This window comes from Natrix helvetica, assembly GCF_964273705.1.
Source record: "Natrix helvetica genome assembly, chromosome: 2".
Lineage (NCBI taxonomy): Eukaryota > Metazoa > Chordata > Lepidosauria > Squamata > Natricidae > Natrix > Natrix helvetica.
The window spans coordinates 138,884,841-138,899,613 of record NC_138552.1 but is presented as its reverse complement, the minus strand read 5'-3'; the positions used below and the strand labels follow the sequence as shown (position 1 = coordinate 138,899,613).

The window sequence follows — 14,773 nt, the reverse complement described above, 5'->3', positions numbered from 1 at the left end:
TGATACATTTTTCATATATTTGCTCTGACCTCAGTAGGTCTCAGTTGAATGCTGCTGGACTTGGACTGAAGCTCCTTAACCTCTCAGGGCATCAATATTCTAAGGCTGATGCAGGGGTGGGTTCCGGATCCCATTCCAAGCAGTACGGTTGGAATGGGCCCGGTGTCGTCCACATGGATGTGTGCAGTGCACGCATGCATCTTAGCGCCTCCATGAGGCTCCGCGACGCTCCAGCTGCTCATTGGAGCGTCACGCAGGCGCTGTACGTGCCGTGCGCAGAAGCATCGAAGACTTAAAAGACCAGTAAGCAGCTCAGGCGGGCGGGTGGGCCCTCTGGAGCACCGTACCGGAACGGTATCTGGTGCTCTGGGCAGGCTCCACCCGTACCGGGGTGTACCGCCTGCAACCCACCACTGGGCTGATGACAGACTTGCCCATGGATGATGAATGATGAGCACAGTCAGAAGATTCTAAACCTGCCAGCCAAAATCCTGGCTCTGCTGAACCTCAACTCTCATGATTCTCAACTAGTACGCTTGTTAGCTAAGTTAGCCAAGATTAGATATGCCTATAGAAAAGATCATGTAGTCATGAGATGCAAATTCACAAAGAACCTGTGTTAAGCTTCACACACTTGTCTCTGTTTTGGGACATGCTGGTGGGAGGGAATGAAGTACTTTTGTAAAATTACTCAGCACAAATCAGAAAATCAAATCAGATGCTCTCTGAAGTTGTCAAGCCAGGGTATACTCTGGGCCAGTTCATGGGACAGATTGCTGATCCAACTGGTGATTTATTAAAAATGGCAGAATCTGCCTTCTTTTAATGGGATGTCCTCCAAATCATTTCCAGCCCAAGATTTCTAATAAGCATAGCTGCTGCTCTGCCAGCTGGAATTTGGAGAGGTGTAGTCCTAATATAACTGCAAGGTATCAGATTTGTGTAAGGAAATGCCTAGATCAGTGTTTCTCAACCTTGGCGACTTTAACTCCTGTGGACTTCAACTCCCAGAATTCCCCAGCCAGCTGTACTGGCTTGGGGGATTCTGGGAGTTGAAGTCTACAAGACTTAAAGTCGCCAAGGTTGAGAAACACTGGCCTAAATAATGGTAAGTTCATGATAAATAATTACCTATGTATAATCCAATAAATTCAATTTGAAAATTGATCCCAGGGTATCTGCATCCAATTGCTCCTAATCTGTTCACTCATATCTTTTCTCTCCTTTGAATAGGTCTATTTTTTTAATTGTTCTGTTTGCTCAGTACCTACGAAATGTTTCTTTCATTGTTCCTGGGTATAAATATGGGAAAGGCTGCATATTGATCCGGATACAGATCTTCAAGATGTTTCCAGTAAGGAGATTGACTTTTACTCATCATTTCATTGTGGGCACATTTTGTACTCCCCCCCCTCCCAAAAAAATGATCAGAATTTGCTGATTTTTTATCCTGCCAGATTCCCCCGTTGCATCAGTTGGCAAGAACAGCTTATTCTTCCTCTGCATAGGTTACTCTGAGCATGTGTAAATAATCCATTCACATGCAGTACTCTCTCTTATCCATGATAAAGGTCAATTGTCTCAGAAACTTCCCATGCATCAAGAAGGCAAAATGGGACAAAGAAGAGACTGGGAATGAATTTAAACTAAATGTAACAAGGAGAGGGGGATTGTAAAAGCTTTTGCCAATCAATTGTGCACATGTGTTAGGAGTAAAGGGGAAGGAATGTAGAAGAGATCCTTAAGACAAACGTTTGATTTTGGTTGAAATACTCAAATCTGCATTCTCGAATATTTAAAATTCTCAATCTGCAATTTTAGACAATTCTCCAGGAATAAAGCTCCCTCAGCTCTATGGGATTTATTGGCAACATAAATATTCCCAGGACTGGATTACAGAAGTCTTGAAAGTGAAAACTAGGCAGGGTAGCACTGAGTAGATGGACAATAGTTTAGAGATCCACATTCTTTTCCGACAGTTGCTTCCTGACTTGTTTTCAGTGTGGATATATAGCTGGGAGATGATGGTGTTCTGACTCTCCGTGTGTCTCCTCTTCAGATCATACTAGCCATTTTGGTGGTCTGGCTGCTTTGTTACATTCTGACAGTGACGGATGTGTTTCCTCGGGATGCCAATGCCTACGGATTCAAGGCCAGAACAGATGCTAGAGGAGAAATCTTGTCCATAGCACCTTGGTTCCGTTTTCCCTACCCCTGTAAGTTGGGCTTACGGTTCTCTTCACCCCACATCAGGGACGTGCGGTCAGGGGAGGCAGGGGAGGCAGAGCCTCACCGCTCTCATCATGAAAAAAAAAGGGAAAAGGCGCTGAGGAGCCTCGGGGAATGTGACTGCGTGAGCCACGGTCCCCTTCATGTTGACTCAGGAAGGCGGGGAATGGGACCACGTGTGCAGGACAGAGGGAGGTGCAGGAGGCTCCTCTAGCCTCAGCCTCCCTCCTGCACACGTGGTCCCATTCCCCGCCTTCTGTCAGGTTCTGACGCCAGAGCTCATGGTTCCAGGGCGAATGCGCATGCGCGAGCGGCTCCCTTCCTCGCACTGAGCAACAGCAGGTTTACGGGAAGTTGCTCGCAAAAGGACGGACTTTTTGGACCGTCGGCTACCGTTTCCCTGCCAGCTCGCTCGCGAAAGGACCCTGGAAACCGAGTCATGGCCGGCACCTTGCTAAGAATTCCCCGCCTTCCTGATGACGTAACAAGCCTCACCAGCCATAAACCTCACCGCACGTCACTGCCTCACATCAATCTTGGGAGGGAGCAATGGAATATGTGTCCATATGACATGCTAAACCACACAGGATTGCACTGAAAACAGGTCTGATGCCTTCATATCTCCAATCCCTCCTTCCCTGTTTTTCTCTTTCATTTGTCGATTGCATGAAAATGGGCAGGATCTTCCCCCTTTTATCTGCTATTACATGCTCCCTTCCCATGGAAGGGATCTCCCTGGGATTGACAGACATGGATTAGCAGTTCAGCCTGTGATGGAATAGTTACCTTTGATGTGCTAAGGCCCTTCCTGCAACCAGGCCCTTCCAGAAACAGGCTGATTAGCAGAGTACATTCTCCGGAGAGCGCCTTATGCTGTCCCAAAACCTCCTGTCACCATTTACACCCCGAGACATGCGTTGCATGTGGGAGTTTAAATCTTGGTGGACCTGGAGAAAAGGAGAGGTTTTCTCATGTCTTTTAGCCTTCAATAATCCCATTTATCCTCCAAAATAACAGTTGGAAAATGATGTATCTACACTCTTACCTCCATTCCTTTGCCCTTTGCTGTTTTCATTCCTTCCTAACATGGATACTGGGGAAGGGGGATTACACACACAGGTGCATTGTACTGTTGTGTGTGTGTATTGTACTGTTACCTTTTGTAACACACACACACACACACACACACACACGCACACCAAACATACACACATATACTACAAAAGGTAACAGCAGAACGTATGTGTTTATATGTGTGTTTTTATGTGTGTGTGTTTGTGTGTACAATACACACACACACACACACACACACACACAGCCATGGTAGAATCCCAAGATATATACCGTATGTGTGTGTAATACAGAAGGTAACAGTAGAACTTCTTGGAGTTCTATCGTAAGGGTTTATATACTTTGTGATTTGGCCACACGGGAAAGAAAAACTGGACAACTTCCTCACACATCTCAACAGCCTACAATTCATTATGGAAATAGAAGCAAACAACCAACTTCCCTTTCTGGATGTCCTAATCCACAAAAAACCCAATGGCTCCCTAGGACACACCATCTACCGGAAAAAACAACAACACCAACCGCTACTTAAACACAAAATCCCATCACCACCCTGCATAATCAACTCTGTAGCCAAGACCCTCATCTCCAGAACCAAACGCATAGCCAACAAAGACCACCTGAAAACTGAATTACACACTCTCACAAACGTATTAATCTCCAACGGATTCCAAAGAAAAACAATTACCAACCTAATCCAAAGGGAGACTCCTCCCAAAACCCGAGACACAGAACAGGACAACGGCATCGCCCTCCTCCCTTACATCAAAGGCACCACAGATAAAATCAGCAAAATTCTTCACAAACACAATATCAAGACAGCCTTCAACACTAACCAAAAAGTAGCCAACATCTTAAGAAACCCCAAAGACAAAATCCAGCTAGAAAACCAAGGAGTCTACGAAATACCATGCAAAATCTGCCCTGCAACATACATAGGACAAACGAACAGGAGAATAAATGCACGCATCACAGAACACAAGAACGCAGTAAGAAAAAAAGAAAAAACTTCCTCCCTTTTCCAGCACCTTAAAGCTACAGGACATGAAATTAATTTTAAAGGAACCAGGTTAATCTCCAAAACTGAACACTTCAACAAGAGAATAATTATGGAAGCTATCGAAATAGAGAAACACCCCCACAACATGAATAAACATGATGATACTTCCCACCTACCAGACATCTGGAAACCAGCCCTAGTCAACAAATGAGCCCCACCCACCACCCAGGCCGTTACAACACGAAACAACAATGGACACACAGCCAACACCAATCAGCACCAATCTACCAATCATGATACAACCACATGGCCAATCATTCCACTTACTGAAACAAAGCCAGCACTCCACACACACACACCAAAATTTATAGAAAGAAGGCAGCTCTGATCACACTTTAAGCCCAAAACCCAACCTGAAGATGGCGAGTGAGACCTCGCTGAAACATTGCCAAGACAATCTCAATCTTACACGGGAAAAGACCTTATACATATACACATGTATGGTAGAATCCCAAGATGTTCTACTGTTACCTTTGGTACTCTGGTACACTCTGGAAATGTTTCATGCTGTGCTTCACCCTGGAGGCAGGTTTAAATAATTTGTCAGATAATTCATATGGGCTGGTGTGATCTTGAGTGTGATGAAAAGACACACACACACACGTGCGCGAATCTGGGTTTCCAGATTTTTACAGCCCAGCTGATATTTGTTGTGTTGTCTGTTTTCCCAGGTCAGTGGGGGATGCCCACAGTGACTGCAGCTGCTGTGCTGGGAATGTTCAGTGCTACATTATCTGGCATCATTGAGTCCATTGGAGATTATTATGCTTGCGCCCGACTTGCAGGCGCTCCCCCGCCACCAGTCCATGCCATCAATAGGTAGGATGCATCTGGCTCAGAGAGGTGTATATTTTTTACAAGTGTCTGTTCTGCTTTTCACTGATGAAACAAAGGTACTATTTTAAGCACATTTGTATAAAAACTGTGGAGGATAGCTAAAAGGTCTTAGAAAAAATGGTTTCTCATTTTGTGATGCCAAAGGTCAGACTCAGAAGGGGGAAATTGGAAAAACTTGATTTTTTTTTTTTAATGTCCATTTTTGGTACACTTCAAATGCTGATTTCTTTACTCAAATATTTAAGGATTTTGAGAATATTTTTTTTCAATATGGAAGCACACTGACTCATTAACATATTCATGAGGCCTTCCTTTTGTTATACTCTGCCCAATCTTTGGAGATCCTTGTCCCAAGGTTTTCTAGACTGTGAAAAATATCTTACCATCATTATTCCAAGATTCAGTATTTCCACTATGTTTGCCTCTGAATCACTCTTTGGGTGATGTTTTAGGGAGTTTAATTCTGGAAATGCCCATCTTTCCCATTTCCCGTGCATATTTCATTCTGACATTCACAATGCACAACTGGTGCGAGATAGAACAGCTTTGCTAGTTCACTTTACTGATTAAAACTTGAGATCTACTCAATGTGTACAACACAAATAGCCTTGCAACTCACCTAGTTTCTAAATTAATTTGTTCTCTTGGTAAGCAGACTACCCTGAACTGTAAACATTGAAGGAGGCTGGGTTCACAGGATTTACTAAGTCAGCCATCAAAACAAACAATTTCCCCACTTTGCTGCAAGACTAGAATAAAAGGGCTTACAATATTGTGCAAATACAGCTGTGAGGTTTGCAATTGACCTGGTCAAGGTTGTCATATCAGCATATGACAACACAGACCAGTAGGTCAAAGTGGCTGTTTCTCGGAACAGTTTCAAGAGACAAGATTTGTTTCACTGCTTTTGAAAGCAAAATATTGCAACTGCTCCTTTCTTAAGAAAGAGGCGGTCAATATTTGAATTCTAACTGAAGGCTAAAAAATGTCTCTTGTGGGTTTTCTTTTGAAAATCTTTCAGGAAGTAGTGGACCCTTTTCTTTCTAATGCACACACACCACTGGGTGTGTGTTATATTCAGTTACATTCAGAACTGATAATGCTGAATCCTGTGGGTGTATGAAACACTAATGGATTGTTTGTGGTATAAGCAGAGGTAGAATATTACCCCAGGAAGACTGAGCCATCAGGCCAGAGGGATTTAGGAAGGTATCTAATCAGGGAACCTGTTATCTCTGTGAGTGCCTGTGGGTGGGCAGTAGGTCTGTATGGTGCTATACGCTCGATTGCTGTTTCCAATAGTTCAGGAGATGGCAGCTACCTGCATATGGCATCCTCAAGACTTATGATCAGCAGGATGACATATCATAAATGCCATATTGGGTGGGGCAAGGCAGGATTTGCTCTCTCTCTCTCTCTCTTTTAATCAGATGGTTTCTGTCTGCCAAGGTGAGGGAATGGGATGAATAGGTGATGAGAATGCAAAACAGCCACATCTGTGTACGATGGACACATTGTATCTGGCTTAATTAGCAAGTGATCCTCATCTACTTCTTAATTCTAATTTTTGAGAGTTAGTCCTTTAAACTGTTTAACAAGATCTTCATGTAATTTGCTGTGTATCCACCAGCTGAAATGCATCACCCTAACATTGCTAGGAGAGAGACTTGGAACATCTAAACACCAATCCTTATGATTCTTCTTCTTCTTTCCCCTCAGAGGCATTTTTACAGAGGGAATCTGCTGTGTTATTGCTGGGTTGCTGGGCACTGGCAACGGTTCTACTTCCTCCAGCCCAAATATTGGCGTCTTGGGCATCACCAAGGTACCACCCTTACATTACTAGATAGCATCTTCTGTTTCTAGGCTTTTGGTGGATTTGCATACAGCTGCCTGCTTCTTCTTGTGCACTGGGAGAAGCACAATGCTTCCGTTTATAGCAGCTGGGCAAAAATCTTCAACTGGGATAGATAGATTTTATATTGGCATCACAAGGTAATTTTGTAGGGTGAATTCTGAAGTCATTTATAAACAAGCTGCACTTACGCCATTCTAGATTCCTGAGAGATGTTTTTGCTCCAGCATTAAGGTAGTCTGGCCCATTTTTGGTGCGGTGTTGTTCATATCATGGGCCCAGTTCAGTATGCAGAATTGTTGCCACCTTTGCAGAAGTTAACTTAAGAGTATTGCTGTTTTCTAAAAATTAAGGAACGGCAGGAGCAGACCAGGCTATTCAGCTAACCTGAAAAACACTTAGTCAGATCGGTAGTAGTTCTCCAGGGTTTGGATTAGACAGAGACTCGCCTTCTTCATTCTCTTAACTGGGGATCAGTAACGCCTCTGGAAGGAGCATCGTTTCTCACCAACTAAGCAGGTTTGAACTACTTCACTCCAAGTGCACCGCCTGTAATTTGAATGGGAAATTTCCTCTGAGATGTGTCACCATTCTGCTTGGCTTGAAGCCGGACTGACCAGAGACAGCAGCTGGGACAATTGTTGTTCTAGATAAATGGGTTTGCTGCTCTTATTTTGCTCAGAAAGCACTCTGGAAATCCCACTGAAAAAAAATTAAAGCTTGTCTGTGCCAGATGGTATTAAATGCAAAAGGTCCTTTTGGGCTCAGTGTGTCCCTGCAAGCATGACTCATACGTTGAGTAGAGACAGCAGAAAATGTAGCCGAAGATGAAGCATATACAGAGTAATAATAATAACAGTGCATATGAAGGCCAAAACCAGCTAAAAAAACTGGCAGCTGTGATATGATATTATTGTGAACAGATAATTATAATACTGAACGTCTGGCTGATTGTGCCACAAACCATAATAATTTACTTTATTTGGGAGTTTTACTTGGAACAGCTTACATCCTCCAATGATCTCTGGAACTCCATCAAACATCCACATCTGCCTATCCCAGGCCCTTGGGAAGGAATCGATGGGCAGACAAAAATGCCAAATCCAATGTGTACATCTAGCTGACTGTGGGACAAACCGTAATAATGAATAATGAACATATGTTGATTATTTGTGCTCTTGCTTTTCCTCCACAGGTGGGCAGCAGGAAAGTGGTACAGTATGGTGCAGGAATCATGCTTATTTTAGGAACCATTGGCAAATTTACTGCTCTGTTTGCCTCCCTCCCTGATCCCATCCTTGGAGGGATGTTCTGCACTTTGTTTGGTAAGTCATTTGTAGAAATAGCTGTGTCAAGTGACTCAGCAACTCTGTGATTGATTGAAAGACAAGGTTGAAATGAATTGTTTACTTTGAAAAATGTTATTTTTGCAATTCCGTGCAGCAATGGGAGGGAAGCGCCACTTAAAAAGAAACTGTGGGTAAACTTCTACTTCCCCTGCTGCTTTCCAGTTCTAAATATTTGCTGTTCCTAAAACACCTGGGTGTAATGTACACTGTCTCCACATAAGAGCTCTAATTTGCACTTCTGGGATAGCCTCGTCTTCATATCATGTTCGGATTTTAACCCAGGGACCCTTATGCTAAAACCACATCCAGGAAAAAATCAGTTGGCTGAAATCATTTTTATGGTCTTTGTTGCTGCCTGATTTTTAGTTTGGGGCTTAACTACCCTTCTCAAGTATCCTCCATTTATTTGTTTAGCCATATATTTATATAGCAATAGCACTTAGACTTACAGTATATACCGCTTCGGTACTTTGTAGCCCTCTCTAAGCAGTTTAGAGAGTCAGCATATTGCCCCCAACAATCTGGGTCCTCATTTGACCAACCTTGGAAGGATGGAAGGCTGATTGAACCTTCAGTCAATCAGCTGGTCAGGATTGAACTCCTGGCTGTGAGCAGAGTTAGCCTGCAATACTGCATTCTAACCACTGCCCCATCAATATATTTATTTAGTTTTAACATTTTCTTTCTTTCTGCAGGTATGATCACTGCAGTGGGTCTCTCCAATCTGCAGTTTGTGGACATGAATTCCTCCCGCAATCTTTTTATCCTGGGTTTTGCAATGTTTTTTGGGCTTACCGTTCCAAACTATTTAGATTCACGTCCAAATGCTATCAATACAGGTACTGAAAACTCAAGAGTCTTCGCCTAAGGAAATATGAGAACTCTGTCAGGCTGTTTGAGATTAGAAGTGGACTTTCCCCATTCATCTTGAGCAACTCTGAATCTTATTCCATTCTTCTTCGGGTTTGTAGGTTGTTTAGCATGTGGCATTTCCTAGTTGCCCTCTCACAACATGTCATTGTCAGCATCCTGGACTAAGAGGGAGAAAGAGGGAGGAAACCCCACCATATTTTAAGTACAGTAAAAGAATCATCAAATTGGTGAGGTGTCTGGAAAGTGAATGTTATGAAAAACAATAGCAATAATTTAAGCTGGAAAATGCAGTGGCCCTCAAACTTTTGGGCACCAGGGACCAGTTCTGTGCAGAGAGGTTTTTCCATGGACTGGAGGGGGTGTGGTTTCACACGCTGCCTGCATCCTATGGATGGGTTAGGGTTAGGTCCCCGGGGGACCGCAACTCATAGTTTGAAAATCTCTGCCCTACATAAAGGAAAGTTATTAAGAGTCAATGCAAAAACTACCATTTATTTCATGTAGCATGGAAAATGTTTGGCAGAATTCAGATCAAAAAGATGCAAAAGGTGACAACCTGCATAATTTGGAAAATACAAGTCTATTTTCATGCTAGGCAGAGAATATGTACAGGTGAAACTCGAAAAATTAGAATATCATGCAAAAGTTCATTTATTTCAGTAATGCAACTTAAAAGGTGAAACTAATATATGAGATAAGACTCATTACATGCAAAGCAAGATAGTTCAAGCCGTGATTTGTCATAATTGTAATGATTATGGCTTACAGCTCATTTCAAAAAATTAGAATATTACATGCAATCAATAAAACAAGGATTGTACATAGAACAATATCGGACCTCTAAAAAGTATAAGCATGCATATGTACTCAGTACTTGGTTTGGGCCCCTTTTGCAGCAATTACTGCCTCAATGTAGCGTGGCATGGAAGCTATCAGCCTGTGGAACTGCTGAGGTGTTATGGAAGACCAGGATGCTTCAATAGCGGCCTTCAGCTATTCCGCATTGTTCAGTCTCATGTCTCTCATCTTTCTCTTGGCAATGTCCCATAGATTCTCTATGGGGTTCAGGTCAGGCGAGTTTGCTGGCCAATCAAGCACAGTAATCCCACAGTCACTGAACCAAGTTTTGGTGCTTTGGGCAGTATGGGCAGCTGGAAAATGAAGTCAGCATCCCCATAAATCTCGTCTGCGGAAGGAAGCATGAAGTGCTCCAAAATCTCCTGGTAGACGGCTGCGTTGACCCTGGTCTTAATGAAGCACAGTGGTCCAAAGTCCTGTTGCTCAGTGGTCCAAAGTTCTCTTTTCTGATGAGAGCAACTTTTGCATCTCATTTGGAAACCAAGGACCCAGCGTATGGAGGAAGAATGGAGAGGCCAATCAAGCACAGTAATTGAACCAGTTTTTGGTGCTTTTGGCAAAAGTTGCTCTCATCATGTGTGCAGAACAAATTAGAGTCAACTGTGCATGTGTGAGCAATGTGTGGCGTGCGCGAGAGCAAAGCGGTACCGACAGGTACAGGAACCCACCCCTGCTATACATGATAAAAAGTGATATGTATCTAATGTGTGTCCTGGTGGAATAAGATGGAAAAACAGATGGAGAAATTTAAGATATGCAAATGCTGGTTGGAAGGTTGCAGGTAGCATATATTATTGAGAACAATACATGACACAAGAAGTGAAAATGACTACATACAACAGCTCTGCTCACTTTATTATATGAAACTGAGAGTTGGGTAGGTTAGGTGAACATAAAAGCTAGGTGCAGTTGGAATGGTGTGCTTAAGATAGTCATGTAGCAAAATGAGAGAATGGGTGCTGAATCAACCTTGAACAACAATTATATTAGAATTATGTAGTAGTGGTGGTTTGGTTATATGAAGTGAATGAATGAGGATCAAATCAAAGTGTGAATGAGTCAAGAGGAAGGGGGAGACCCAGAAAGTCATAGATGGATGAAATTGATGGAATTCTCCAAGAGAGAGGTTTACAAAACGAAAGCCAGAGTGACACACTGCATGGACATGGTGTCAGCATGGGTGGTTTAATAAGGACAGAAAGATTGAAGAGATGTAGGAAAGGGTGTTTGGCTAAGCCTGATTTAGCTACTGTATATTTCCCTTCCTTTTCCTGTCACTTATATCTTGCATTGCTTACCTTTTCTTTTCTGTGCTTTATATAGCCTTTCCTACTCCAAAAAAGGAATAAAGTGAGGAATATAACAAAGATACATTTCAGAAATGAAAAAGTATAAAGCATATTTTGATCATATTTTGGACTATAAATTATTACTGTTTGTAGGCATTGCTGAAGTGGACCAGATATTAAGAGTGCTTTTAACCACAGAAATGTTTGTTGGTGGCAGCATTGCATTTATATTGGACAACACTGTTCCAGGTACACCTGTTTCACTGTATTATTTTGAAGTGTTTAGCCTGTATTTCAGAAGGATTTAAGTAGCCCCAAAATTCATCCAAAATAATATATACAGTATTTTGATCACTGGGAGCTATACTTGATCATTCGCTGCTTTCTGGTTACTTGCATTAGTGCTGCCACTACACTAGATAGTACCTCATACATAGCAGTGGCAGAAAATACAGAACTAGTACAAGTATTGTATTTATAACCATTTTTTTTTTGTTTCTGCTTTACCAGATATATTAGGAAGTAGATGGTTCTCAACATTTTAATCTTCTAATACTGTAGCCTGATAGATGTAGTGAATATTTTAAAATTTGATTCTTGCAGTCCTGTCTCATAACATTGGCCTTTTAATTTTGTAACTACCTCGTAGCATCATAAAAGGCTAGAACATTTATTATGGCAAGGATTTTGAAGAACTAATTGTTTTTTAAGTCTACCAAAAGCTCATGCCACAATATGCTAAATGTTAAAGGGCTGGAAGTTGTTTTTTGTGGTATCATAACTATCTCCCTGGAATTTAGGATAGTAACTTCCCACCTGCTACATAGTTCTTCATTAGGTAATGAAACCATATTGAAAACAAATTATGTATTTCCTATCAGTACCCAATTGATTGATTTATGGAATGGGATGCAAAAAGCAGACACTTCTGTTCCTTTTAATACCGTTGATCCCGAGTCCCTTTCTGGGAGAGGGGGCGGTTTAGAAATCCAAGAAATAAATAAATAAATAAATAAATCACGGGAAAAACTACCGTGCTCTTCTCAGAAAGTTAATTTCAACTTTTACATTTCTTTAATCTCATGGTGTAACTCTCTACTTCATGACATGTTATTAGCACAGCTTTCTTTTGTGAAGAAATTAGATGACTGAAACTTTTCTTCCAAAACCACCTGATTTGAAATACACATTCTCTTTTCAAGGGACTCAAGAGGAACGTGGCTTAGTACAGTGGAAGGCTGGAGCATATGCCAACAGTGACGAATCTGCAAAACTGAAGAGTTACGATTTTCCATTTGGGATGGGTCTGATTAAAAGGACTCACTGGTTAAAGTATGTACCAGTGTGCCCAGTTTTCAAAGGTTTTAAGTCAAGAACAAAGAAAGATCCTGCTATATCAGAACAAGTAATCGATACAGTGGATGAATCAGGGATGTGTACCAAGGTTTGAAGGGGTTCTTCGTTGTATAATGAAAAGTTAACAACAGAGACTGCAGAAACTGTATTGAACCTATCCCAGTGAAAATGTCTCAGATCAGTCAAGGTCAATGACTGACCTTGCACTATTGAAGCACTATTGAAACTCACTAACTCAGAGGCAATAATTTTGCTCATTTTGATTTGTAAGTATCCAGTGTGAGTTTAGAAGGAAAGCAGGTATTTTCTTGATGTTGGAAGACATTTATTTGAAGACTGCCAGATGTGGGCCACAAAATCCAGATGATGGTAGATGAAAAAGATACACAAAATATTATTTCTTCCCATCCAGATCTTAACAGTCCGGATCTGATGGAGCTGACCATGTGTGATCCAAGGTCAAATTACTGCAGCCAGTCCTAATTATGTGACATTCATTCATACTCACATGCAAATAAAACCTTGATTTTACTGACCAGGTTTTTTGGGGAAAGAGGGGGAGTGTGGTGACAACAATGTCCATAAAAGTGTAATGTCTGTGAAATACAATAATATATATATTTATGTCAATGGTTGTTTCTGTCAATTTCTGTCAATTGTGTAATGAAGCAAATTATATCAATTGTTGGGACTGTGCTATAAACATTTTTTTCCTACTGTTTAGGGGTAATAGCTGAACTAAAATATTGCCCGTAACATTTGGAATCAAAAATTGAGGTTAAGCAGTTTTGCTTCGGTAAGTCAGAAAAAACTTTTGTTAAAATATGAATAGGTGTTAGATAATCTGAAGAACACTCTTATCAAGATTTTCTTCACAAGTACATGTATTAGATGTGATTCCAGGAATCAAATTGCTTTTATATATAAACATATGACATATGAAATGGTGCAAACACCCAAGGTGCATCCATCTTTTTACAATCATTAACATATTTGTCTCATAGAGACAACCAGTAAAGGATGAAACCTAAGAGGAAATTTTAAGAAATCTGAACTGGTAGTTTAGTAGTTAAAAAAAAAGGAAATGGGAAACTGGACCTATTGTCAAAGTAAACTTTTAGCATCTTTCGCCATTAACATGGTGGGAAGGTAGCTTGGATTGAGATTGAATGACATGTAAAGAGGCCCAAACCCCATACCATGTCAAGTATTTTGTATACTTGACAAGGACGAACAATTATTATTATTATTATTATTATTATTATTATTATTATTATTATTATTATTATTATTATTATTATTATACCCCATACCATGTCAAGTATTTTGTATACTTGACAAGGACGAACAATAATAATAATAATAATAATTATTAATAATAATAATAATAATAATAATAATAATAATAATAATAATAATAATAATAATGCAGCTATATGGCTTCTCAATGTGAAATTTTTAAGGCCAGTCCTCGTTAATGCCCCCCCCCATTGTTTGGACTACAGTTCCCTGCAATTGCTTGACTACTGAGAATGTGCTGAAGTACATGAAGGGAATTATAATTCAGAACATATGAAGTGCAGCACATTGAAGAACAGTGACTTACATTATTAAAATACAGTACAAGTAGTCCTCGACTTACAATAGTTCACTTAGTGGCTGTTCGAAGTTAAAACGGTACTGAAAAAAGTGACTTATGACCATTTTCATACTTATGACCATTGCAGCATCCCCATGGCCATGTGATTTACATTCAGATGCTTGACAACTGACTCACATTTATGATGGTTGCAGTGTTTCTGGGTCATGTGATCCCCGTTTGCAAACTTCTGACAAGCAAAGTCAATGGAGAAACCAGTGATTCACTTAGGAAATGTGGCAAAAAAAGTTGTAAAAATGGAGCAAAAATCCCTTAACAAATTTCTCACTTAGCAACATAATTTCTGGGCCCAATTGTGTTTGCAAGTTGAGGATTTCCTGTATCTTCATTTGTTGA

General features: G+C 41.0%; 1 protein-coding gene across 2 annotated transcripts in view; it reads left to right on the top strand.

The window, feature by feature from the left end:
- Nucleotides 1–13,688, top strand: part of SLC23A1 (solute carrier family 23 member 1) — a 33,485-nt gene extending 19,797 nt beyond the window's left edge. For both annotated transcript variants that reach the window (XM_081944569.1, XM_081944568.1), the window contains exons 8-15: nucleotides 1,234–1,354; nucleotides 2,060–2,216; nucleotides 5,032–5,179; nucleotides 6,917–7,022; nucleotides 8,248–8,377; nucleotides 9,097–9,240; nucleotides 11,575–11,670; nucleotides 12,624–13,688. In XM_081944569.1, the coding sequence (XP_081800695.1) occupies nucleotides 1,234–1,354; nucleotides 2,060–2,216; nucleotides 5,032–5,179; nucleotides 6,917–7,022; nucleotides 8,248–8,377; nucleotides 9,097–9,240; nucleotides 11,575–11,670; nucleotides 12,624–12,871 (1,150 nt within the window). In that variant the 3' untranslated portion in view covers nucleotides 12,872–13,688. The remainder of the gene's footprint in view (nucleotides 1–1,233; nucleotides 1,355–2,059; nucleotides 2,217–5,031; nucleotides 5,180–6,916; nucleotides 7,023–8,247; nucleotides 8,378–9,096; nucleotides 9,241–11,574; nucleotides 11,671–12,623) is intronic.
- Nucleotides 13,689–14,773: the final 1,085 nt, after the last annotated feature.